This window comes from Pantherophis guttatus, chromosome 4, assembly GCF_059756535.1.
Source record: "Pantherophis guttatus breed Tessera chromosome 4, ASM5975653v1, whole genome shotgun sequence".
NCBI lineage: Eukaryota > Metazoa > Chordata > Lepidosauria > Squamata > Colubridae > Pantherophis > Pantherophis guttatus.
In genome coordinates, this window is record NC_142066.1 from 79,717,062 (window position 1) to 79,742,260 (window position 25,199).

Here is a 25,199-nt window from a genome sequence, read left to right on the forward strand (position 1 = left end):
CTTTTTAATTTCTATATCAGCCCTTTGATAGATCTTTTGCAGAACTCTGACATAAAATCCCGATACTCTTATATGCTGATGCTGATGCTATTATCTCACAATCACCCATTGGACTGAAGAGAGCAATTACAGCAATATCAGGATATTGCAGACAGAATAAGTTGGTCCTTAATTTTGACAAATTTAAAAGTTTAGCTTTTGCTAAAAGACCTACTCAATACTCCTAGAGAATAGAAGGACATAATTTAGAACAGGTTAGGATATTTAAATACGTTGAGGTAGTGTTCCACTCGCAAAGTATGTGGAAGGCATAACCTGGATTATATGTTGCAATCAGCCCTTAGGTCCTCAAATGCCATTAAACAGTTCTTCTATACACGCGGAGGACGATAAGTCCCTGCTGCCTTAAAACTCTTTTAAGGTTAAAACATTAGCACAAATTCTTTATGGGGCACAAGCAGGAATCTCTGCAAAGAAAGACTCACTAGAAATCATACAAACAAAAGTAGTCATTAATAGAATAAAAGACATGGAATTCCATTCAGAAATAAATAGGATGACTCTCCAAAATAGGAACAGAATTAAACAGGATGTGTGGGAACCATCAAGATATTTAAAGGACCTGATCTTCCCAAAATAGAGAATAGCATTCTTCAGAGCTAGATTTAATAACCTCCCCTCAGCACTCTTCCAAGACAGATATAATAAGACCCCAATAGCAAAACGAGTATGTGTATGTGGTAAATGAGAAGTCGAAGATATCACACGTCTTATTGCACTGTGAGTTATACAGTGCTTTTAGATCAATGTATATTCTTCCCTTACTAGAGAGATTACCAGGGAGGGCAGACAATTTTTATGTAGACTATCTCCTCCGGGACTCAAGCCTGGCTACCACATGTGCAGTATTAAAATTCTGTGCAGCTGCAATGACCACAAAGAAAAATTTGGTTACAGGACTAAAGATATTTTCTTGTACCAGTTTTTCGTAGATATCTCTAACAATTTTTAGAGAACCTATATTTATACACATACTTATCCGCTTATCCATCAAATACATATGGACACAATCCAAACTGTATGATACAATGGATGTTATTGTTATGGTTGTTATTATTTACTACTATTATTGGTATTATCTTTTAATATTATTGTAAATACATTCTTGTCTTTTGCTGGTCTATGACCGTAATAAACTTTATATTCTTACTATATAATTCAGTGTTTTCTCAAGCAATAACACCTACAACCTTAGTGTTGCAGGAATAATGAGACTCAGACCTCAGAATCAAAAGGAGTTGTATTTATTTGTGCAAAAGGTTCAGAGCAATAAAGCCGTAGCAACATCTGAACCCCCTCTTATGGAAAAACAAGCACTTACATACTTTTAGAAGTAGCAAAACACGGAAATATAGCATATCAGCATTGATTGGTTATATTATTTATAGCCCCCATTGCTCTGTTAAAAAAGCTAAATATCTTGCTCCCCCTTCATACAGAATGAGGTCACAGGTGTCTTGCAGGAAGTACCTAAGTTTCCAGCAGCTCATTAAATAACTGTGAACTTTGAGGTTTGACATTTTCCATCTCCTTCACACCTTTTATTATCTAAAAAGCAATCTTTTATAACCTTTTTATTTTGCCTCAACCCCCCCCCCCTTGAGACTCTATTTTTGTCAACAATTGAGTCTCACTTTTCATGTCTTCTTGGCACTTGAGTAGATAAGCATAATATATGGCAAGTAATACATCTATTCCCTACCGCCAGTTTAAGATAGCGATAGATAAGAAAAAGCAAAAGAGTTTATAAAGTTATTCCCAGCTTTCATCTTCTTCAGGCACTTCTTCCAATCCCCAAGGTCCTATTCGTACATACATTCCACCGTCCGGACTTTCACTTTCCCCATGTGGATCTGGGGTGAATTTATTTTCCAGAAGTCCTTCCATCATTACTAATTCCTTTTCAATTCGTATTTCCTTTACTGACCTCATAAGTAATGGTCTGAGTAGAGGTATTACACAAGGAATAAAAGAAAGCCCTGCTATTCCACATAACAACAAGAACAGTATCTGTTTGACCCAAGCGGTCCCTGGTAGCCATGAGAACCATGCATCGGTTCCTTGTACTCTTTGTCCAATTCTAGATGCTCTTTCATGTAGATCCTTTACTACTTCTCTGACTACCCCTGATTTGTTCATGTAAAAACAACACTTTTTTCCCAAGAATAGACATAAACCACCTTTCTCGGCTTTCAAGAGGTCTATGGCACGCCGGTTTTGCAGGGCCACTGCTGCCAAAAAGTCTATCTGGTCCTGGATTTCAACCAGGGTCCCAGCAATCTGGTTTAGACTTTGTTGGAACTCTTCAGATAGTTGTTTAAACTGTATGGTGGAGTAGGCTAAACCACCTACACTGTTCCAACAGCAGTGCTTATCCCTAGGATGGCTAATAATGGTATTACAAAGGGTACCTTTTTCTGAATGTGTCCCAAAAGAGGAACAGAAAGAGGTTGTTCCCCACCTATTACGCCCATGGTCAGGTAGAGGTGTACCAAAGTACACGTTCCAGTCCAGTTGGTAGGTAGACACACATACACATTTCTCCCACATAAGAAAAATGCCCATTTTCTCTTAAACACACTGCCATGTTCATGGAAAAAGCATGAACTCTATGGTTCCCCTCATTACTCCAGACCCCCAAGGTCCCTGCCATGAACATGCCAGTTAACGGTTACAGTGGAAGTTCTTGTTTAGGGTCTCTGCTCGTTTCTGAAGTATGGAACTTAAAGGATATAGTGGGAGCTTTCATTCCCAGAAGGGAATTTATTTATTTATTTATTTTGTCGCATTTATATGCCGCCCAATTCCCAAGGGACTCTGGGAGGGAATGGAATACAAAGTCCTCTCATGGGTTTAGGTAGAGCCAGAGGGGGAATCGAGGTGCCTCATGTTGACTTGGGACTTTATCAACATCACATTTCCTCCCCATTTTGTAAAGCATAATTGCGGTGGAGGCGAGAAGGTGACCTTCTTCTGAAAAAGGTGGTGCGTGGAAGGAGTAATATCACGATTTAGCTTCACGGCATAAGTCTATGTCAATAGTTAATGTGCAAGTTCAATAAACATTGTTGCCATTGCCCTTCTGTCATTGATCCCACAGAAATGCCCTTCTGAGATTCCTGACTCCTTTTAACACATAAAGAGGGCGGCCCACAGAGATCCATGCCAACAGCCACAGGGCCAACAATGGGAAGATAGCTCATTCCCAGCTTTACTAAGGCGTTATAGAAATCACCATGTAATTTTTTCCTCCACCTGGCACCTCTTTCAAAACTATGGTGGCCTTGGTTTCTGCCCAAAGGTCTGGTGAGACTGGGATTGCATTATAAATTGATGGGGATGCAGATAAACACAACCAACATTTTTGGCCTAAAGTGGGGTCAAATTGGTATAATGTCCTGCTCTCAATTGTTGCAGAGGCCCCCCTTTCCTCTGACCCACCCCATGCTGTACTTTAGGGGTAACACGTTTGGCCTTGGGACTTGGGGTTGGCCTGGGGTATTGTCCCCACCTGGAAATAAGGCGGCGATGGCGGGAGTGAACTAGTTCCAGTTCCCCTTCGCCTATTATTTCTGGGGATCCCAACCCCTGGGACCTAATCTTATCCTGCTCTTTGCAATCTTTAGTGTTCCTGGAACCTTCTTCAGGGGTAAGAGAAGTTAACTGATCATTCTTATAAACTTTGGAATTATTGTCCACAGTCCTATCACCCAGCAGGCCACTGGCAAATAATAACCCAAACCATAGGAAACCCATGTCAGACATTTAAAATGAACCTTACCCAACTATAGGAATCACCACATCAGGAAGATGGATGGGAGTAGGTGTGATTGGGGAAGAGTCAATGTCAGTTTTGGGTGATCCATAAAGCCAAGTCTTATTTGCTAAATATAGTGTCCACAGTCCCAGGATTCCTAATATACTATAAAGGACCCACTCCCAGGGTTCTTCAACCATCACTATCCCCAGGGGATTCACACTGTTTTTAGTCACAGCCTGTGTTCTTAAGTACAGCACCTGTCTCTTTGGGCTGGGGGCAATTCCAGAAGAATAAGTGATCTACACAGCAAATCACAATCAGGATGATCAAACTCACTAAGGCCAGACCCACTGCACTTATGGCTACATATGATCGAACTACCATTCTATGAAGTATATTCAGTCTACCTGACACGCTCTACCCTTAATGTGTTAAAAGTTATTTTTCTCATCCAAGTTTTCAGCCGTATGTAGAGGGTTAGCTTCTGGAGTGACACCAGTAAGGCTTTTTCTGCCCCGTATGTTGCCTGTCCGTTGCCAGTAGGGCAGTTATACGGGGTGCTTCTTCAAGTGCAAGAGGACGGGATTTGTCTGGATCCACCTCCCAATATTCATCAGCTGTGGGCTTAACTTGAGTCCAGTGAATCCAAGAATTGGATTCCAACACCTTTACTGCAAGTGGAGAACACATACCACAGTATACGGGCCTTTCCACTTAGGTTTCAAGTTTTCTCCTTTCCAGTGTTTTACCCATACTTTGTCTCCTACTTGGATATTATGACTGGGGGTACTCAGAAAAGGTGGACTAAGCGATACACAGTATTGTTGGATTTCTTTTTTTTTTCTTTTTTCTTTTTTTTGTAAGCCGCCCAGAATCCCCAGGGAGTTGGGCGGCATAGAAATTCGACAAACAAACAAACAAACAAACAAACAAACAAACAAACAAATAACAAATTGTATTTGCTTGTTCAATTCTCCCATCATTTGGCTCACCCACGTGGTTCCTATCTGGCTTAAGTCTCCTATATGATTTTTCAAGTTAGCACTGATAATCGGGGGTCTCCCAAACATCATTTCAAAAGGAGATAACCTAATTCCCTTACATGGAGTGCACCGCACAGACAAAGTGCTAGTGGGAATGCATCCACCACTTAAGGTGAGTTTCAAGGCACACCTTTGTCACTTTTTCTTTTATAGTCCTGTTCATTCTTTCTGCCCATAAGTGCTGCACTTCGAATTCCTGCCAGGTATTATGGACTTGAACCTCTTGGGCTACCATCATACGCCACATCTCATCTGGAGGGTGTTTCATTATTAGTGCCATATTATTCTCATTGAACGACAAGGTCGCTCCCATCTTATACAATATGTCATGGCCCAACAAGAGAATAGGACACTCGGGCATGTATAGGAATTGATGTTCAATGTCTCTCCCATTTAGGGAGCATCTCAGGGGTTTTAGAAAGGGTGGCAATTCATGGAGCCATCAACTCCTTGTACATTTATAACATCCTCAGAAAAGGGAGCCAATAACCTAGTAATTACAGATCTAGATTAAAAGTACCTTCGGTCTTCCATCCTACATTAAATGTTGGCCATTCATTTTCACAGAATTTCTTTAGGTCACCTGGATTGGCCTTAGGGTCTCCATAATTTCCAGTAAAACCTCTCTTAAAATTCCTCAATATACACTGAAGAGGTGTCCGAGGGACACTTCCTCCACCACCCATTTTCTAAGACACTGCCACTGACCTGTGGTGCTGGACGTTCCAACGGTCACCAACAGGAACTGCAATGGCTTAACCACTGACACAATTCTTGGGCCTCTTTAGGATGCACTGATCCCGGACCCAGGGGCATGATCAGGCCCCCTCTTCCACTCTCAAACCGAGTGGGGCTGCAATGTCACAATACTTGCCTGCAGGCGTCTTCTATTCAGCTGGCATTATTTCGTGGCTTCTTTTGATTCCGGTTGGGTTCTTGGATCGGTCGGTTGTCCACTGAATGTCCCTGTGGTGCCGCCTGCCTCCTTGTGGAGAAATTGTCTGTGGCGCCTGAAGGTTCAGCGAGATGGCCCCGATTGGGCACCGGTTGGTCTGTGCCGTCCTCAGTGAAATATTGCTCTGAGTCCCATCTGGGTCGCCATGAATGTTGTAGGAATAATGAGACTCAGACCTCAGAATCAAAAGGAGTTGTATTTATTTGCACAAAAGGTTCAGAGCAATAAAGCCGTAGCAACATCTGAACCCCCTCTTATGGAAAAACAAGCACTTATATACTTTTCAAAAGTAGCAAAACACAGAAATATAGCATATCAGCATTGATTGGTTATATTATTTATAGCCCCCTGTTGCTCTGTTAAAAAAGCTAAATATCTTGCTCCCCCTTCATACAGAATGAGGTCACAGGTGTCTTGCAGGAAGTACCTAAGTTTCCAGCAGCTCGTTAAATAACTGTGAACTTTGAGGTTTGACATTTTCCATCTCCTTCACACCTTTTATTATCTAAAAAGCAATCTTTTATAACCTTTTTATTTTGCCTCATTAGCATGTATAGAATTAAGTTGTTTGAAAAGTATGAAACTAGAACCTGTAAGGTAGACATTTGCTTCATTGTATTAAGACAGGATTATGTCAGAACAAAAATGTTTTAACATGAAAATTATACTTTTTGATTTAGTTTTTTAATCAGTGGTCAGGATCAGATTTTTTAAAAATTTGGTCTTTCTTTGGTTTCATTGATATTATATAAGGAGATTAAATTTGTACAAAATACTTCTATTAAAATAGTCGATATACTGAATGTTGTTTAAAATGGAATATGCCTTGGATTAATGTATGAACTGTTCCCTAGCAGATTTTTAAGTAATTGTTTAGGAATGAAAAACAAGATTGGATTTTTAATTGGAAGGCATATATTTCCCATTTAGAGAGTTGTGCTTTAGGATTATTCCAAAGGACATGCATAGGATCAATCTATCAATATAAGATACTTTTAGGCTTTGTTGTGACTGTTCTGATTGTAATTGAACAAGTTATATGCCATCATTTATGCCTGAATTAAGTCTCTGCAATTTCTCAGATTCAAAATAGATAAATTGCAACATGTTTCTTGATTTTCTTTTAAATTCAGTTCTGTTTGTTCTTACTAAAGTATAATTCACCAGTTAGTGCAAAATATAATCTTTTTCAGTTAAATAATTCTAAATTTATTGATATATTGTTTTATTACTAAAACTGAGATGGGTTATTAGATTTTCCAGAAAAATATCTATTCTTAATCATTGCCTACTGTTTAAAGGAATCAAGTAGGAAAAGGGGAGGAGTAATTTGTTAAATAAGTGATTGTCAGGATTCTTGTGATCTATTTGTTATCTAGGGAACTACTGGAGTATATTGTCTTATTTTCATCTTTGCTTCACAGGATAAGTCTTGAATTGACACTGGATATTTACATTTTTCTGCTGTACATACAATTTCATGCACATAAATCACATCTATTCTGCAGCCCTTTTTGTGACTTTGATATTAAGTGAGGGGAAAATGATGCCTTAATATTCATACATTATACTGTAACTTCTTAGTTCCTCCATTCATTCATTTGTGTTTGCAAGGAATTTTCATGGCCTAAGGATATTAACAATGATGTGTACCAACAAACCAAAGTATCTTCATCTTACCTACCTCAACCCTCCATAATAAACGAAGGGAAGGGAAAGCAAATCACTGTTTTTCTTTCAGAATTTGAAGATACCACTTTCATATAAATTGCTGCAAGACATGTTGCTTGATTATTTCTCAAAGGCAAGGAGAAAACATTTCACATAACTCTTCATTTTTCTAGGTGTGAATTATGTAATTTAGGCCAACATTTTTCAAATATTACAATAATATGATCCTGATCAGTAAAACAATATCCCATATTGAATAATGGAAGAGAATTTTCACATATGTTGGTATCTATATTGTAATGAAATTATAAAAGACTTTGCTTGAGTTTTTAAGTCCTTGGTTGCTTAAAAAACTAACCCATTTGATATCCACATAGTTTCATATATATATTAATAGTGTTTTGCTAATCTCAGTGACTAGTTTCAGTGGTATTAAGATTGTATATTACAGTTTTGGAAAATAGTACACCCGAGGAAACATTGCAGTGTTACAGATGCTTAATGATGGGTTTCGGCAGCCTACAAGTTCAAGAATTATATAATGTCAGCATAGAGTTAAGTTTCATAAGGCAATTTACAGACAGCTTTCACGTAGGATGTGGAATTTAAACTTGTGCTTGGAAACTAAAAGTTGCTACGAAATTGAGAAACACATAAATTTATATTTAAAAGGACCGAATCTATATCCTTTTGTTTTGCTTTTCAAACAAAAATCAAGGCATTTTTCCCCACTGTCTTTTCTTTCAGAGGAGAGTCTATATCACCCTTTACTTATAATCTTATGGATAGATAATGAAATATTGGAATGTATTAATGGTGCTGGTTTCAGATATAGTTGTAATTTCAGAGTAAAGCAAAATAGTAGACCTATTTTCATTCTAATCTGTATTTTTCTAGCACTGATAGAAAAAGGAGCTGTTTCACTCTCATGTGTCAGATGCAGTCTTTCTATAGAAAATCATCAGTTGATTGTCAGAAAAAAAACCCTGCAGCTTGGTCCTCTATAGCTATCCAGCCAATTTAACATGCCTTGGATGGATGGGAGGCAGAATACAATTTCACAAAGTGCACATTCCCAAAGTACACTCTTCCTTTTTTTTTCCAAGCATGATTTTATTATACATTTGCGTGCTCATTTAGGTTACTGTACAACACAAATTCAACTTTAGCTTTGGAATGATTGTAATTTTATGGTCAAGAACAAGGGAAATATGAAACGTAGTGGGATATCTAGGTGGAAAATGCCATATATTCTAGGCTGAACAGTTCATTTTTATTCTGTGTTAGGTTGTAACCCATCAATTTGTCATTGTTAAGAGCCAGTTGTACACAAGCATCTTAATCTGAACATTGAGTCATGGCAACTGGATTTCTTTTCTTTTCTTTTCTTTTTTTTGCAAAAAGGTTTTTTATTTTTTTCCAAATTTACAAATTACATCCTTTCGGAACAGACCTTTGATCCGGTCAACACTTTGTTCAATTTTTACTTAATCAAAACCCTTCTATTAACCCACCTTAATTCTTAATTCAGTTAATAACTCATAATACAACAATTCTTAACCTAAATCCTCACTATTAACAATACAATTCAAACATATTTATATATCATTATGCTCATTAAATCTTTATTCCATTATTACTTTATCAAATTTAAATCTTATCTTTTTAATTTTAGAAATATAGCAATTTAACATTTAAACACAGTTCTTAGTTCAAATAATGCTTTTTAACACAATTTCCCAATTATCCTAAATTCTATCTGTCAAACCATACCATTTATATAACACCAATTAAGTAATTTTTGTATATAAATCATAATCATATATTGCTTCAGTTTTCTTTTCTTTCTCACTTAGGTAATAAATGTTCAAATTATCACAATTATTATTCATATTTAAACAATGCCCCAATTATTATAGCTGTCAATTTTCTAATTTAACCTTTTCTTTTATCCTTCAACTGTTAATCCCAATGTGCAAAATACATCTTCTTTCCACTGTTAATCGCAGTGTAATCATCTTTATTTTTCTCACTGCTAATCTCAGTGTAATCATCTTAATTCACTGTTAATCCCAGTGTATTCGGGACTTCCGGTGGCACCGCAGGCGCCGAAGACGTTCCTTTTGTGAGCGCCAGCCCCGTGATCTCGTAAAGCCGCTAGAGCAGCGCAAATCAGCTGTCTAGAGGCTTGAAAACTCTCCCCGGGAAAAAGGGAGGAAGAGAGCAGACGGGCGTAGGTAGAGCTCCCCAAGGAGCCCCAGGAACAATTCTGGGGCTCGAAGGGTGAGAGCTCCCTGGAAGCCCGACAGAGCTCCGGATCCGGGACGTTTCTGCTTTAAGCAGAAGAAGATGCCGCGACCACCCCTGCAAACAACGCTTGGAATAAACATAATTCGGAAGCAGGCTGAGCAAACTCAAGAGAGATCAGATTTGCGAGTACTGAACTTTAACTCCAAATGTGTATTACTTCCTTCTGACTCATTAAGGAGAGAAGGTGAAACCAAGATGGCGATTGAGCTTTAATGGGGTATGAAAGCGAAAGTTAAAGAGGAAAGTTTGATTTAGTGCTGGTAGCCCCTGTTCAAAATTAGAGATTTTTGCTTCAAAAAAAAAAAAATTAAAGGATAAAAAGACTACAGCAGTGACTTTTTTAAAAAAGGATTGATATTATTTAAAGACTGGGAATTTTTGGATTTGGTGGATTTGTTGTTCTGGCTGCTAAATAAATTCAAATTGGAAACTAAAAATGGCTTCAAAACAAGTAAAGACTATTGTCCCCAAAAGTGCTGGGACCTCGCCAGCTCAAACGTCCAAATTGCAATCTCTCTCTGTTCCAACGGAACCACCAATATTAACACTTGAAATGTTGCAGGAAGCCCTTAACACAAGCCTCTGTTACAGAAAAAAAAATTACTTCGGTGTTTGAGGATAAAATTCGAGATGTTGCGGAGGAGATAGTTCAAATTAAAGAGATTATTCAAAAATGGAATTAAGAAATTAGAGAAGATATTATCATGGCAGTTCAAGGTCTGGCAGGCCATATTGAAGCAATAGATGAAAAAGTGGAAGAAATTAAGCAGTCTAATGAGAACCTGGAAAATAAAATGGGAGAGGTCCAGAATAAGATAGAAAGAGCAGAGGCCGATGTGATTATGATACAATATAGAGATATGGAATTTGCTTTGAGAATAAGAGGCCTCAAAGAAAATAAGCAAGAGAATTTGAGAGAAATCTTTTCAGAAGCATTTGCACAGATAATGGGAGATCAAAAAGCAAATCTTGAATGGCAAATTGACAAAATTTACCATGTTAATTCATGGGTTGCCAGCCAGAAACATCTACCAAGAGACATTGTAATCTATTTTACAACAAGGAGAATACGCAATGAAATCCTACAAGTCACTTTTAAAAATAAACTTCAAGTGCAGGGGCAGGAGGTTTTAATACTGAAAGAAATCCCCCCCAAAATGTTGAGAGCCAGAAGGGATTATGCCTTTCTGGTGGAAGAACTGAGAAACCGCCAGATACAGTACAGATGGGAGGTTCCAGCCGGACTAGTGGTGAACTATTCAGGAGAAAGATATCGTCTTAACTCAGTGTGGAAGGCAAGAGATTTTTACACCAATGTACTAAAGGCTGGATGCCCACAGTCCCCAGAAGCTAGAAGGAAGACGGAAGCAGAGGGGGCAAGAAAGGGGGAGAAGGAAGAATCACTGGTACAGGCCCAAAGGGGAGCTTTGATTACTCAAGAAGATTCAATACAACTTTCAACTACTGCTCAAGCTTTGGAGGTATTCGACAAAATAGAAGAACCTAAGGATCAAAGATAGACCTGAGCGGCAGCCAAGCGTCAAGAAGAATTAAGATTGCAGCAACTATAGATGATGCAAGAAATTACAAAAACAGAAGCAGTGGGAGGAGCAAGACCAAAAAGTAAAATGCATGGAGATTTCCAGCAGATGCTCCAAAAGCTTCAGGCGGCCAAGAATGGCAACTAGATTTTTGACTTGGAATGTTAATGGCCTAAATTCACCACAAAAGAGGAGAAAAATATTTCATTATTTGAAACAGTTTAAAAATGATGTAATCTCTTTACAAGAGACTCATATTAGAAGTAAAGATCAAAAATATTTAATAAATGCAAGTTTAGGTATACATTTTGTTGCATCTGCTCCTGAGAAGAAGAATGGTATAGTTATATACCTAAAAAAAAGACTTAATTGCCAATTAATTGAAGCAGATGATCAAGGAAGATTTATAGCAATTGAACTTTTAATAAAAGGAGAAAAAATACTTTTAATTGGAGTATATGCACCGAACCAACAACAGGAAAATGTTTATAAGCTTTTACATTCCAAGTTACTACAATGGGATTATAAATCATGCATTTTATTGGGCAATTGGAATGGAGTTTTGGACACTAAAAAAGATAAGAAGGGGCTCTTGCAAAATATCTCAACGCGTGCTAGATTACCAAAATCGTTTTTTGAAATGATGGATGATATGGAGTTTAGAGATATCTGGAGAGAGAGGAACCCTGAAGAAAAAGACTTTACTTTTTTCTCTGATAGACATCAATCTTTCTCTAGGATTGATTTCATATTAATTACTAATGATCTTTTTTCTAGGGTGAAGAAGACGAAGATCTGCCCAAGAGCTTTAATGGATCATAGTCCAGTTTGGATGGAATTAGAGTATGGAATGGGATTTAAGAGGTCTTGGAGGTTAAATGAAAATCTGTTTAGATATGAGGAAAATGTAAAAGAATGTAAAAAATTTATGAAAGAATTTTTTATTATAAATATACATAAGGGTACATCTATGGAAATGGTTTGGGATGCAAGTAAAGCATATATGAGAAGTATTTTGATATATTTGAATAATAAACATAGACGTAAACAGGGGAAAAAAAGGAAGGACTTAGAAGAGGAAATTTAAAAAAAAGAACAAGCTTTGATATTGAACCCAGTGGACAAGAAAATAAAAGAGGCAATTAACTTACTGCGAGGGCAATTTAATATGCTAATGGCAGATCAGGTCTCAACTAATTTGCAATATGCTAAACATAATACTTTTTGCAATGCTAATAAACCAGGGAGATGGTTAGCATATCTGTTAAGGAAAAAACAAAAGTCACGGACCATAGAGAAAATAGAATATAAAGGTAAAGAGGTTTATCAGCAAAACATGATTAAAAAAACATTTTTAGAATTTTATATGAGGTTGTATGTTAGTGATAAAATTCAAAGTATAGATGTAGATAGATACTTACAGAAAGAGAATATTCCTATAATTACAAGAGAGCAAAGGGAGGTTTTAAATCAACCAATAACTTCCAAAGAGATCATGCTTGCAATTAAGCAGTTGAAAGTGGGTAAAGCCCCTGGGACGGATGGTTTGACAGCTGCTTATTATAAACACTTGCAGTTAGAAATGGTGGGACCACTCAAAGAGTTATTTACCAACATACAATCTGGAGGAGATGTACCCTCATCCTGGAGAACAGCTTTTATTTCTCTGATTCCAAAGAAGGAGCAAGACCACACAGCCAAAAAATTATAGGCCTATATCACTTTTAAATACAGATTACAAGATTTTTGCTAAAATACTAGCAAATAGGTTAATGACAGTCATGCAAAAAATGATTCATAATGATCAAACTGGTTTTATAAATGGTAGACAAATGAAGACTAATGTAAGGCAAGTGTTTAACCTATTAGAGTATTTGGGGAAGAACAACCAAATCCCTGCGGTGCTAATATTTCTTGATGCGGAGAAAGCATTTGATCGATTGAATTGGCATTTCTTATTGAAAATAATAGAAAAGATGCAGTTTGGAGAATATTTTACACAATCTATTAAGGCAATATATCAGAAACAAACAGCGCAAATAATAATTAATAGTAGTTTAACAGATACTTTTAGTATAGAAAAAGGAACAAGACAAGGATGTCCTTTGTCTCCATTATTTATCTTGACTTTGGAATTTTTGTTGAGCTAGATACGTGGGTCAGACAAAATAAATGGAATTAAAATTAGGCAGTATGATTACAGAATACGAGCATTCGCAGATGATTTGGTTACCTTAACCCAACCATTACAATCTGTTGTAGGTTTAATGGATATAATTAAGCAATATGGGCAAGTATCTGGATTTAAAATAAATGCAGGGAAAATGAAGATAATAACTAAAAACATGACTGCAAATCAAAAAGATGAATTAGAAAGATTAACAGGATTTGAAATAGTAAAAAAAGATAAGTATTTGGGGGTTTATATTATGACATCAAATGCGAAATTATTCACGCATAACTATGATCCGTTGTGGCAAAAAATACAGAGAGAGAGATGGAAAGTTGGAAAAAATTACAATTATCCTTGTTAGGAAGAATAGCAGCAGTAAAAATGAATGTTTTGCCTAAGTTTTTATTTCTTTTTCAAATGATACCAGTATTTAAAAAAGATGAAAATTTGAAGATATGTCAGAAGGGTATTAATAATTTTGTCTGGGCAGGGAAGAGACCGAGAATAAAACAAAAAATAATGCAGGATATATGTGAAAGAGGAGGTCTCAAAATGCCCAATTTAAGACTATATTATGAGGCAGCTGCCCTATCAGCAATGAGTGATTGGATGAACTCAACAGAAGAAAGAATATTGAATATTGAGGGATATGATTTGGTTTACGGGTGGCATGCTTATTTACTATATGATAAGAAAGTGGATAAGACTTTTTAAAATCACATATTAAGGAATGCTTTATTACGTGTCTGGAAAAAATATAAGTATAAACTAAATGAGAAGTTACCATTGTGGGCAATACCCAGACACGCGATAGAGAATATAAGTGTAGAGCAAAAACAAGATGTGATTACATACAAAGAGCTTCTTAACAAGGAAAAAGATATACTAAAACTAAAATCTTTGAATCAACTAAGAGAAGAAAGGATAATTCAAACATGGTTTCAATATGTACAGTTGCAAGCTAGATGGAGAGAAGATCAGAAAATTGGTATTTTGCAAAATGAGGAGAACTTGGTAAAACAGATTAGAGATCAAAGTCAAATGCATATAAAAAGGTTGTATAATGCATTGGTAGAAATAGATTTGGAAACGGAGTTAGTTAAGGACTGTATGATAAAGTGGGCACAAAATATTGAAGAACCAATAATGATGGAAATGTGGGAAAAAATATGGGTTAGAAATGTGAAGTTTACGCAAGCCCAAAACTTAAGAGAGAAGTTTTATAAAATGTTTTATAGATGGCATCTAGATCCTAAAAAGCTAGCCTGTATATATCCAAGTGTGCAACCCAAGTGTTGGAGATGTGAATGTGAGGATGCCACGTATTATCATATATGGTGGACATGTAAAAAAATTAAGACATTTTGGATAAAAATATGGTGGAGTATTCAAAATATTCTCAAAAAGAAGATAAAATTTACTCCACAGTTCTTCTTGTTAGGTATAATTACAGATTGTACTGTTATAGAGACTAAGTTGATTTTAAATTTAATAACAGCAGCCAGACTTTTGGTGGCGCAGTATTGGAAGAAGGAAGACTTGCCTACTATTGAAGAATGGACATTAAAAGTAGTGAACTTAGCAGAGATGGCCAAAATTTCAGCGTATTTGAAGGACCATTCAAATGAAAGATATACATCGGAATGGAGAAGATGGATTGACTATATTCAAAACAAATATCGGACTAAAAAGCTTCAAATAGTTTATGAATGAAATCAAATTTTTCTTTTTGAATTATGGTTTGTTAGTTGAAAGGGGGGTTAAAGAGCAAGAGGGAATTAAGAGCCTACAGAAAGTTAGCATATTTTAGTTTATGTTTGTTAAATGTTACACCCTGTATTTGCTCTGGGAAGTCCGGGGTGGGGGAGGGGGGTTTGAGGGAGAGGGGGGATGGAGGATGGGTGGTGGATGGAGGAGGGAAGAGGGGGGAGGAGGGATGGGGAAAAATTGTTGTAATATTTGATAGAACTTTTTAATAAAAAAAATCCCAGTGTAATCATCTTTATTTTTCTCACTGTTAATCCCAGTGTAATAATTTTTATTCCACTGTTAATCCCAGTGTAATATCTTGTTTTTCTCACTGTTAATCTCAGTGTAATCATTTTATTTACTGTTAATCCCAGTATAATTATCTTTATTTTTCTCACTGTTACTCCCAATCATCTTTTACTTTTGTAGTTATATTATTAAAAATATTCAAATTATAACAATTTTTATAGGTATTTAAACAATATCCCAGTTATTATAACCATCAATTTCCTTAAATAGTATCTTTTGACATCTTAATAAAAAATTGGTTCATTACATCCATTGCTATATTTCTTTTAATTTAATCTATTTTCCATATATTTTAGCTTCAATCCCTATTTCATTTCGAAATATCTGTAACATAATTCTTCTCATATTTCTTTATCTCAATATAGTCATTTTATAAATCCAGGTCCTGGATTTCTTTAAATTTCTTAATATTTTCCAACCTTTTATTTTTTTATCATTCAGTATTAATCTCCATATAATCATCATTATATCATTATTAATCTCAATATAATCATCATTGTGTTATTATTAATCTCAATATAATCTCTAGAGACCTTTTTATTATTGGTATTCACATGCTCCATTATTTGTTCATATTTAATCACTATATCTTTTCCTTCTTTATTTTCCACCTCTATGTTTTATTTCTCCATTTTTATTTTTGTGTCCACACATGTATACTCCATTTCGATTTTTACATCCTCAAATTTTGTCCTCTGTGCATTATTATAGTTATTTCTTTTATTTCCATTCTCCAAATCAAATAGTTGCTCCAATTATAAAAGTTCCATTGTATTCCCTTCTATTTCTTTTTTTATTCCTCCAAAAGTCAAGCCTCTTGTAGACAAGAAAATCCCCCTCCACAAGTTCTTACGTTTATTATCTGGTGAAGTTCACAATTTTCCAAAACAAAGAATCAAATTGCAATGTTCCTTTTTACTCCCGATGGTGTCTCTCTGCAGTCCACAATTTCCAATTGCTTAATAAGTATCTATTTTGTTTCCATTACATCACGATCTTTCTTGACTTCTCTTTTTTCTTTTTCAATTTAAAAATATCAAATCGTATTTAAAGTCCAGTCCAAATTTAAATAGCTCTTCTCACTTCTTTTTTTCTTTTTTCCCCTTTTATTTATACATCCCTTTTTTTCTTCTTAGAGCTTATTGTCCATTCTTTTTATTTTTCTTGCCATTTAAAAAAGAAAGGGGAAAAAAAGGATCTCTTAATTTCTTTCCAATTCTTTAACCATGTCTAATTATTTAAAGTTTCCAATTAGTTTGTTCAGAAATCAATTTTCAATTGGGTTTTTGTCTCTTCCAAATTACATTTCAAAATCCTCTTTGCCCCCATGCTCCTTAGCCGCTATTACACATTAGGGGTCTTATAGTTGTAAGATGTTTCTCCTGTTGTTATTAAAGTCTGAGTTGGCTGTCACTCACCCGGCTTCAAAAAGATTCTATTCTGTTTCTTTCTACTCTCCAGCTCTATACTTAGCCCGGTTGTCCCAGCTTCGTGGCTGCCGCGCCCCGCTGCCGACTCACAGAGAGTTCCCTCTGGCCTCCGAGGAACTTGCCTTGGTTGTCCAAGGCGCCTCTCTTTCTTCCCTGTCCCTGCAGGACGGTTCCGGTCTGAAGACCCATCGACAGTGATTTGGCAGCCGGGATTTTCGTGGTGCTCATCAGAGCCCACTATTTCCCTGACTATTTCTCCGCGATGCCAAACCGGAAGTCAGGATTTCTTTTCTTGTTGGTTTGAAACATTTCACTACATATCCAAGTAATTTCTTAGGTTTGAGCAAGAAGGGAACCCCAGACATGTCCTCCAGAGTGGTGTCATTTCTCTCTTAATCAGAATAGGCTCATTAAATGAGTAGGCAGAGAGTTGTTGGGATGTAAATGTTCTATCTCCTAAATACATTACCATAGGATTTAATTGCATTAAACTGCATACACTATATTTCTCTTTTTATGTTTTGGTTCATGTTGGGAGAAGCAATGGTTATTCTTCATTCTCAGGAGATTAGGTAAACTGAAGCTCAAACGTGCTGTTTTTCTGTGATGTTTTCCAGAAAAAGCTGAAGATGTAGATATGATATACCAAATTATATCACTATTTAACATTGGGATTTTCTTTTTTTAGAATCGTAATGAAATTAAAAACGGAGCAATACTTCGATTAACAACATCACCGGTAAGTTTCTGATACATTTGCGTATATCTAATTTCCCTATCTCTCATGCTCTCTCATGATTATTACAACATACCATGTTTCCCCGAAACTAGGACCTGTCTGGATAATAAGCCCAATTGGGCTTTTGAGCGCATGTGCTAAAATAAGCTCCCCCTGAAAATAAGCCCCCAGAAAGACGCATGCACAGCTGCCGCGCAAACAACACGGCATGAGGAGGCAAAGACAGAGGGGGGGGGGAAAGGGAGGGGGAACATGCCCCACGTGGCCCGCACGCACCTGCCATCCATGCGGAACGGCCTCGCAGAGGCCCGTCCCGCAAACCCTAGCTCGCATGCCCCTTCTCTTAGTGGTGGTCGCAAAGAGCGGCCGCAAAAAACCTCTTGCCAGCCCTAGCCCTGTCGACCTGGGACTGGGGGGAGGGGGACTGGTGCCAGAGCTCCGAGCAGTGGCCAGTGAGGGCTGTCTGCTTTGCCATGAAGTGGGATCAGCGTGCCCGGTTCTTGCCCACAGCATTGCCAGTGAAGATCAGATCAGAGCCGCTGCCTCTGCAGCCCAAGATCAGCAGGCCAGATTCGGTGAGCTGGATGCACCGCTGCCACTTGGGAGAAGAAGAGAGAGAGGAGGAACTGCGAGAGAGCCCATTTCTCAAGTTCTTCTTCTTCTGGGCAGCGGCAGTGCATTCAGCTCCCTGAATCTGGCTTGCCGATCTCAGCTGGTGAGGGGGAGTGGCAGGTGGAGAGGGATGGGGTGGCGGAGAAGCGAGGTGCATGGAGCAAGACGGGGCTCCCCTTGCCGTCTCTTCCCCCCACCTCGCCAGGCATGGCAGGAGCTGGAAGTCAGGTAAGACACGCATCTCGCTTCTCCGCTGTGTCTTACCTGACTTCCAGCTCCTACCATGCCTGGCGAGGGGGAGAGTAGAGATGGCAAGGGGAGCCCTGTCTCGCTCCATACATCTCGCTTCTTCACTGCCCCTCCCCACCTGCTACTCCCCCTCACCGGCCAAGATCCGCAAGCTAGATTCGGGGAGCTGAACGCGCCACCCGGGAGGAGAAGAATGTGAGAAATGGGCTCTCTCGCAGCGCCTCCTCTCTCTCTTCTTCTCCTGAGTGGAAGTGGTGTGTCCGGCTCACCGAATCTGGCCTGCTGATCTCGAGCAGCACTGGCTCTGACCTGATCCTCACCGGCAATGCTGCGGGCAAGAACCGGCCATGCTGATTCCGCTTCATGGCTGCGCAGACAGCTCGCACCAGCCACTGCTTGGAGCTCTGGCGCTAGTCCCCCTCCCACAATCCCAGGTCGACAGGGCTAGGGCTGGCAAGAGTTTTTTTTGTGGCCGCTGTTTTTGCAGCTACCACTAAGAGAAGGGGCACGCGAGCTAGGGTTTGCAGGAGCAGCCTCAGCAAGGCTGTTCTGCATTGATGGCAGGTGTGCGTGGGGCATGTTTCCCCTCTTCGCCCCCCTTGCCTCCTCACCGTGCTTTTTGCACAGGAAGCAACGAAAAAGCTGCCATGATTGCTGGAGGGAGCGGCCTGAGTGGCACTGGCAAAAGAGCTGGTTGGCGCTCCGGCACCAGTCCCCCTGCCATGGGCCGAGGTTTAGGGGCCTCCTGCACCTCAAAAATAAGACCCCCGATAATAAGGCCAAGGCCATATTTCGGGGGTCAAAAGAAAATAAGACCCTGTCTTATTTTCAGGGAAACATGGTAGTCCATATGATATGCTATTAATTTGTGAGAATAGATTACATTAATTTATATAGTTACATGGAAAAATTAAAGATCAAATTGTATATGAATATGGCAGTGACAGAAGTTCAGATGGGGTAATTTTTAACCCCTACTTTGGAAGAAACCCCGCCCCCCCTATTAATTGTTTCCTGTAACCAGCCAAAATTCTGTTTCTATGCTTGGATTCCCCCTCCCCCCATTTTTCTAAGCAGAATGATTCTAACTCAGAAATTATTTCAGATCTCTTTGCATATTTGAGATTTCCCCAAATATTTGCAATAACTGCAAAGAATATTTTAAAAAGTTTTTTACTTTCATATAAGTACATTTTGATTGATTTTTAGGTAAATTTTGGATCATTGCCTTGCTAAGATAGACAGTGTCTTTTTAGTTTGAATTACTTTATTGTCTTTGAGACATTTACTTTTAGGACCTTTAGCTAAATCTTATCTTCCTGCACAGTATTTCTTGTGCCAAAAAACATTTGTGCAATGTTTTTATAGCCTTCCTCTGCTATATAGGTGAACTATTTTCATTTTCCAGGGCTTAAATAGCTGCTTAGTTGTTGAAAATACAGTTCAATAGTCACCACCTGGGGGATTAGAAGAATGATAACAATTGTTTATGAATGGAATTGTTTTCTTTTGGCTTAATTGCAGGCTTAACAAGTCAGTCATTTTTTTCGGCCTTATTACCAATTAGCAATACAAAAATAAAAATGTAGCATGGAATTAATATTTTCATTAGAAATTTTCATTTCAATAAAATATACAAAATTAACAAGAACACAGAAATTAAGAAATAGAGAAAGAATTCTTTAAAAAAGAAAAAAAATACAATTGTGCCTTTTGCTCTTGTTGCTACCAAGTAATTATCATCTTAAACTCACCCCAATCCTTTCATCTAAATTTTAATCCTCTATTATTTGCTTATTTTAAATGAATATTCAACCATTTATAAATAGCAAGTATTGAAATACACAGAAAGATTTTGTATTTAATTTTGTACAATGGAGAGGAGAGGTCAGATTTTGTATTGATGCATTGAAACATAATTCAGGGATGCCAAAATCTTTGCTACAAACTATAGATTATTACCGTCTTAATCAGATGTTTAAAAATGATTGTTATTTTTTTTTTTTTGCTGATAGTCAAGCAAGGAAAGGAAATATTCTTTTTTTATGGAAATGGAATAAAAACTAATTACATGGTAAAATGGATGCAAAACTTCAAAGAAATAATCATAGTACCTTAGCAATGGTATGGAAAAAAACCAATAAAGTATAATCCAAGTTATAATTGAAAGAAAATTGGCATAAAATAGTATATAATTGGTATATAATTTCATCAATAATTATTATTATAATGAGCCATGGTGGCGCAGTGATTAGAGTGCAGTATTGCAGGCTACTTCTACTGACTGCCAGCTGCCTGCAATTTAACAGTTCAAATTCCACCAGGCTTAAGGTTGACTCAGCCTTCCATCCTTCTGAGGTGGGTAAAATGAGGATCCAAATTGTTGGGGGCAATATGCTGACTCTGTAAACTGCTTAGAGAGGGCTATAAAGCAGTGTAAAGCGCTATATAAGTCTAAGTGCTGTTGCTATTAAAACAAACAAAAAAAACCATATAATAGTAAATTTTGGAAATGTATAATAAAAAGGAAAATTCATTCTCAAACACACATACTGAAAGCTGCAAGAGCAACATTGGAAAAAAAAGAACCTCGCTTATAATAAGACCAAAGATTAGCGAATATCAGTGGCAGAATTTACAGTATATATGCTTAATAAAAGATTAATTAACCAAGAACAGCTCCTATATAGTATATATAGCATGTTATACAGCAGGGCAAATTTAAACTTTTGAAAATTGTTTTTAAGAAAAAAGTTATGAAATCAATGACATATAACACGTGAGAGAATACTAGCAGTGATCTTTAATCTTTAATATAAATACCTGGGTTGTGATCAGAGGTTGAGAATTTGTTTTGATGTCTGTTCAACTGTTACATCCAATATAGTCTTTTCTGTTATAGTTCATAATTATAAATAATTTTTTTTAAAAAAATTGAGGGGTTTTTTTTTGTTTGTTTTTGTTTTTTTGATTCTTGATAGTCCTTATGGGAACAGTGCTCTGGGCATGATGTCTTTCCTGTTATTTTGGCAAGGAAATTATAATATAGCCATCATGCACTTTCCTCCAATAATATCACAAGGAAATAACCCAGTGCAGTCCAGTGCATGCCTACTCAGAAGCTTATCCTTCAGAGTTCAGAATCTTTCTCCCAGGTAATTGGATATGGTTTTGCAGCTCAGAGAAATGTCATCGCTAACACCGTAGAAATTGGGATTGATTGACATTACAAAATCAAGTAGCTCTTTGCATATTATCTACTCATGCTGAGACATCATCAGTTAAATGTTTGGTTGAACTGGATAATTTTGGGGATGCATCATTACACACGCAACCTGTTCATTGCTTTCTTGGTAAATTGGTATGATTACTTATGACATTAAGTTTCCCACAACACCCTCTCCCCTTTTCAGAAAACTCCTTGGTCACTTAGTTACAAGAAGTAAAGGCTGAATTTTCCAATTTTGTTATTGTTTCTGTTTTAAGCTATATGAATCATTTTTATTTTTTTTGCCTCCCACTTTTTTATTCTGGTTTCATCGGCCTCTTAGAATCAAACCCATTTCATGTTTCGAATACAATGTGCCAGTATACTAATGCTGAAATTACACACTGTGGAGAACTCCGGGATGGTCTGCCGTTCTTACCATGATGTTTCCTTATTTCAGAGAACCTTCTGCAAAGTTGCTTTCAACTTTAAAAAACTGACTATTACTGAATCAAACTAGATAACAAATCTTAACGCACAAAAGGTACACATACACCACCATTGAGAAGTTAATGTCTATTAAAAAATTACATAGTTCTGTTGAGTTTTAAGAAATAGGAATAAAGCTGTATTTGCTGCGGGATAGGAAGAATCACCAGACAGCTAATAGCTATACATTACAATATAGTGTCATCAGTTCAATGCAATCTTTGATAAACTATCAAGAGTTTACTCATGAGACGCAAAATATGCATGCAGTTGCTGGAAACCATTCTTTACTTTTAAAATAACTTTCTTTTCTATATCAGGGGCCAAATTTGGCTTATATCGAAATGAAAGCATCATTGCATAATTACATAATCACTCATGTATCATATGAATTGAAAATTTTGCTGTGAGTATTATTTTTCTGCATTTTGAGATCAGTTGGTGCTGTACAAGAGTGTTGCATTGATAGCACCACCATATATTGTAGCGTACTGATACAGTAGTCAAGTCATACTGCTGGCCAACATTCCAAGAATGTTGTTTAACCATGGATGAACAGTGTGCTTCTATGCGCTGCTTACTTGGTTTCATGGCCTTTCTTCCACAGGAACAATTAAACTAATAATGATAACTCTGACCAGAGTTACACAAAAATCAGGATACTTGTTTAACAATCTAAGAAAGAAACCAAGTTCTTTCAGATAAATCCTGTTTGGGGATATTTTGTATGTATTGGAATGGTTAGCACATTAATAATGTGCTCTAATATTTGTCTTTTTAAATACTGTTTAAATCGAAACCTGTTTTCAATTTTTTCGAGTTTTCTACAAAGAGGGTTATTGGAAATAAAAACTACAGAAGTTGATCTGTAAGGAGAAACTAACAATGAAGTAAATGTTTATTACAAATATTTATAGTTGATTTTAATGGAGGGTTTTGGGTGAAATGATAGCATGAATCAGTTCATTGACAGTATGATTTGGTGAATTAGACACCACATTGCCACTTATCTTTTTTGGTTATAGTAGATTAGCCATATGGCTGCAGCCCATAAAAATAGCAGGGTATAAGTAATTTAGCTGTAAAACATACTATAAAATATAGTATTGCATTTAATTACATGATATCAAAAGATAGTGTTGAAGATATGCATTTGAAGCATACTTCAATGCAGTCTGAAACCACACCTTCTTTCTTTAAATGATTAGGTTAGATGCTTCTCTTTTTCCTCCCCACCCCCAAAATAACATAAACATTTTTGGTTTTTTTCTGGGACAGCATTGGTGGAAGATGGTATGTAAACTCAGCTTCTAAAGGAAAGGTCTATATTTTATGTTACACATTAATATATGATACTCTAAGCTACATTGAAGAGCCATTAGGAGGGTGAAGACACCAGGTTAGAAACAGGGAGGCTGTGAGTTCTAGTCCTTCCTAGCTACAAAGCCAATTGGGTAACTTGGGCCAGACACTCACTTTCAACCCAAGCTGAAAATCTTGCCAAGAAAAGACACTAATCCAAGCAATCACAGGAGTTAACAATGTCTTGAAGGTACACCTACACACACTGCTCCATTGGGCAATGAGGATTTGGTAGAAAAATAGTTTAAAAATATTTGGATTTATGTAGTAAAATCAGTGCTCAGATGCATGTGGGTGCTATCTTTACCTAATGATTTTTTTCTGTTGTAAATCTGTTGATTATGTTCATCATCATAATCAATAAGTAATATGTACATTTTGATAGCAATTATGCAAAAATGGAAAACACTTCTAACAGCAAATGGGGAGAACATTGGTGAAGTCAACATCAGAAGAGGAATCTTCCAAGGGGACTCAATGTTTGCCACTACTATTAAACATTTTATTAATTCCACTGACAATAATCCTATAAACACAAAACTGGAATTCCAACTCTCAAGCCAACATGGCAAGATAAACCATCTACTATACATGGATGACTTACTGTATTTTTCAAAGTATAAGACGCACCTTAGTTTTTGGGGAGGAAAATAAGAATAAAGCTGATTGGCGGGTGGATTGGCCTCCTGGAATACCCCCAATCAGCTGTACCTAGAGGTAAATTTTAGCAACAGATTAATTGGTTGTGAGCTCTGTGCCTTGCTTTTTTTTCAGCCTCTGAAACTTTTGAAACTTTTTTTTCTGCCTCTGAAAGAAGAAAAATGAGGTTTGAATGACTTTGTGAATCAAAGTACAGAAAAATTGCTGCAGGCTGTGAAACCGGAGAACATTATAAAAACAACAAAAACAAAGGCAGAGTATAAGGAAAAACAGCTGGATGACTGACTAGATGGATGGAAAACCAAAGTTTTGCATGGACAGCATTTGAAAAACATTGAAGGAAAATGTGATAACAACTTGACATGGGCATGGCTTAAGATGGAACCATCAAGAAAGAAATGGAAGGTTTGGCTGCTCAAGAACAAGCACTGCAAACTAATGCCATGAAACTGATGATCCAAAAATCCACTGACAATCCAAACTGCCAACTTTGCAATGACAAAGTTGAAACTGTTTCACATTTAATATTTGAGTGCAGCAAAATTGCACAAACTGATTACAAAGCTAGACATAACCGAGTTGCTAAATTAATCCACTGGTCATTATGTAAAAAATATGACTTACCTGTATCCAAAAAGTTATGGGAACATAAAGTGGAAAAAGTTGTCGAAAATGAGAAGGTGAAGATCTTGTGGGACTTTTGAATACAGATGGATAGTCATTTGGAACACAACATGCCATATATCACAGTTGTAGAAAACCGAAATGTACAATTTATTGATATTGACACCTGAGTCGAAGAAAAGAAGAACTAGAAAAAATCATGAAATATCGCAACCTGGCCATCAAAACTACACGATTATGGATGAAACGTGTCCA

General features: G+C 37.1%; 1 protein-coding gene across 4 annotated transcripts in view; it reads left to right on the forward strand.

Annotated features, from left to right (window-relative positions):
* ELMO1 (engulfment and cell motility 1) overlaps nt 1–25,199 on the forward strand; it is a 641,324-nt gene that overhangs the window by 158,544 nt on the left and 457,581 nt on the right. For all 4 annotated transcript variants that reach the window (XM_087892439.1, XM_087892442.1, XM_087892440.1 and 1 more), the window contains exon 5: nt 17,690–17,740. In XM_087892439.1, coding sequence (XP_087748565.1) covers nt 17,690–17,740 — 51 coding nt within the window. The remainder of the gene's footprint in view (nt 1–17,689; nt 17,741–25,199) is intronic.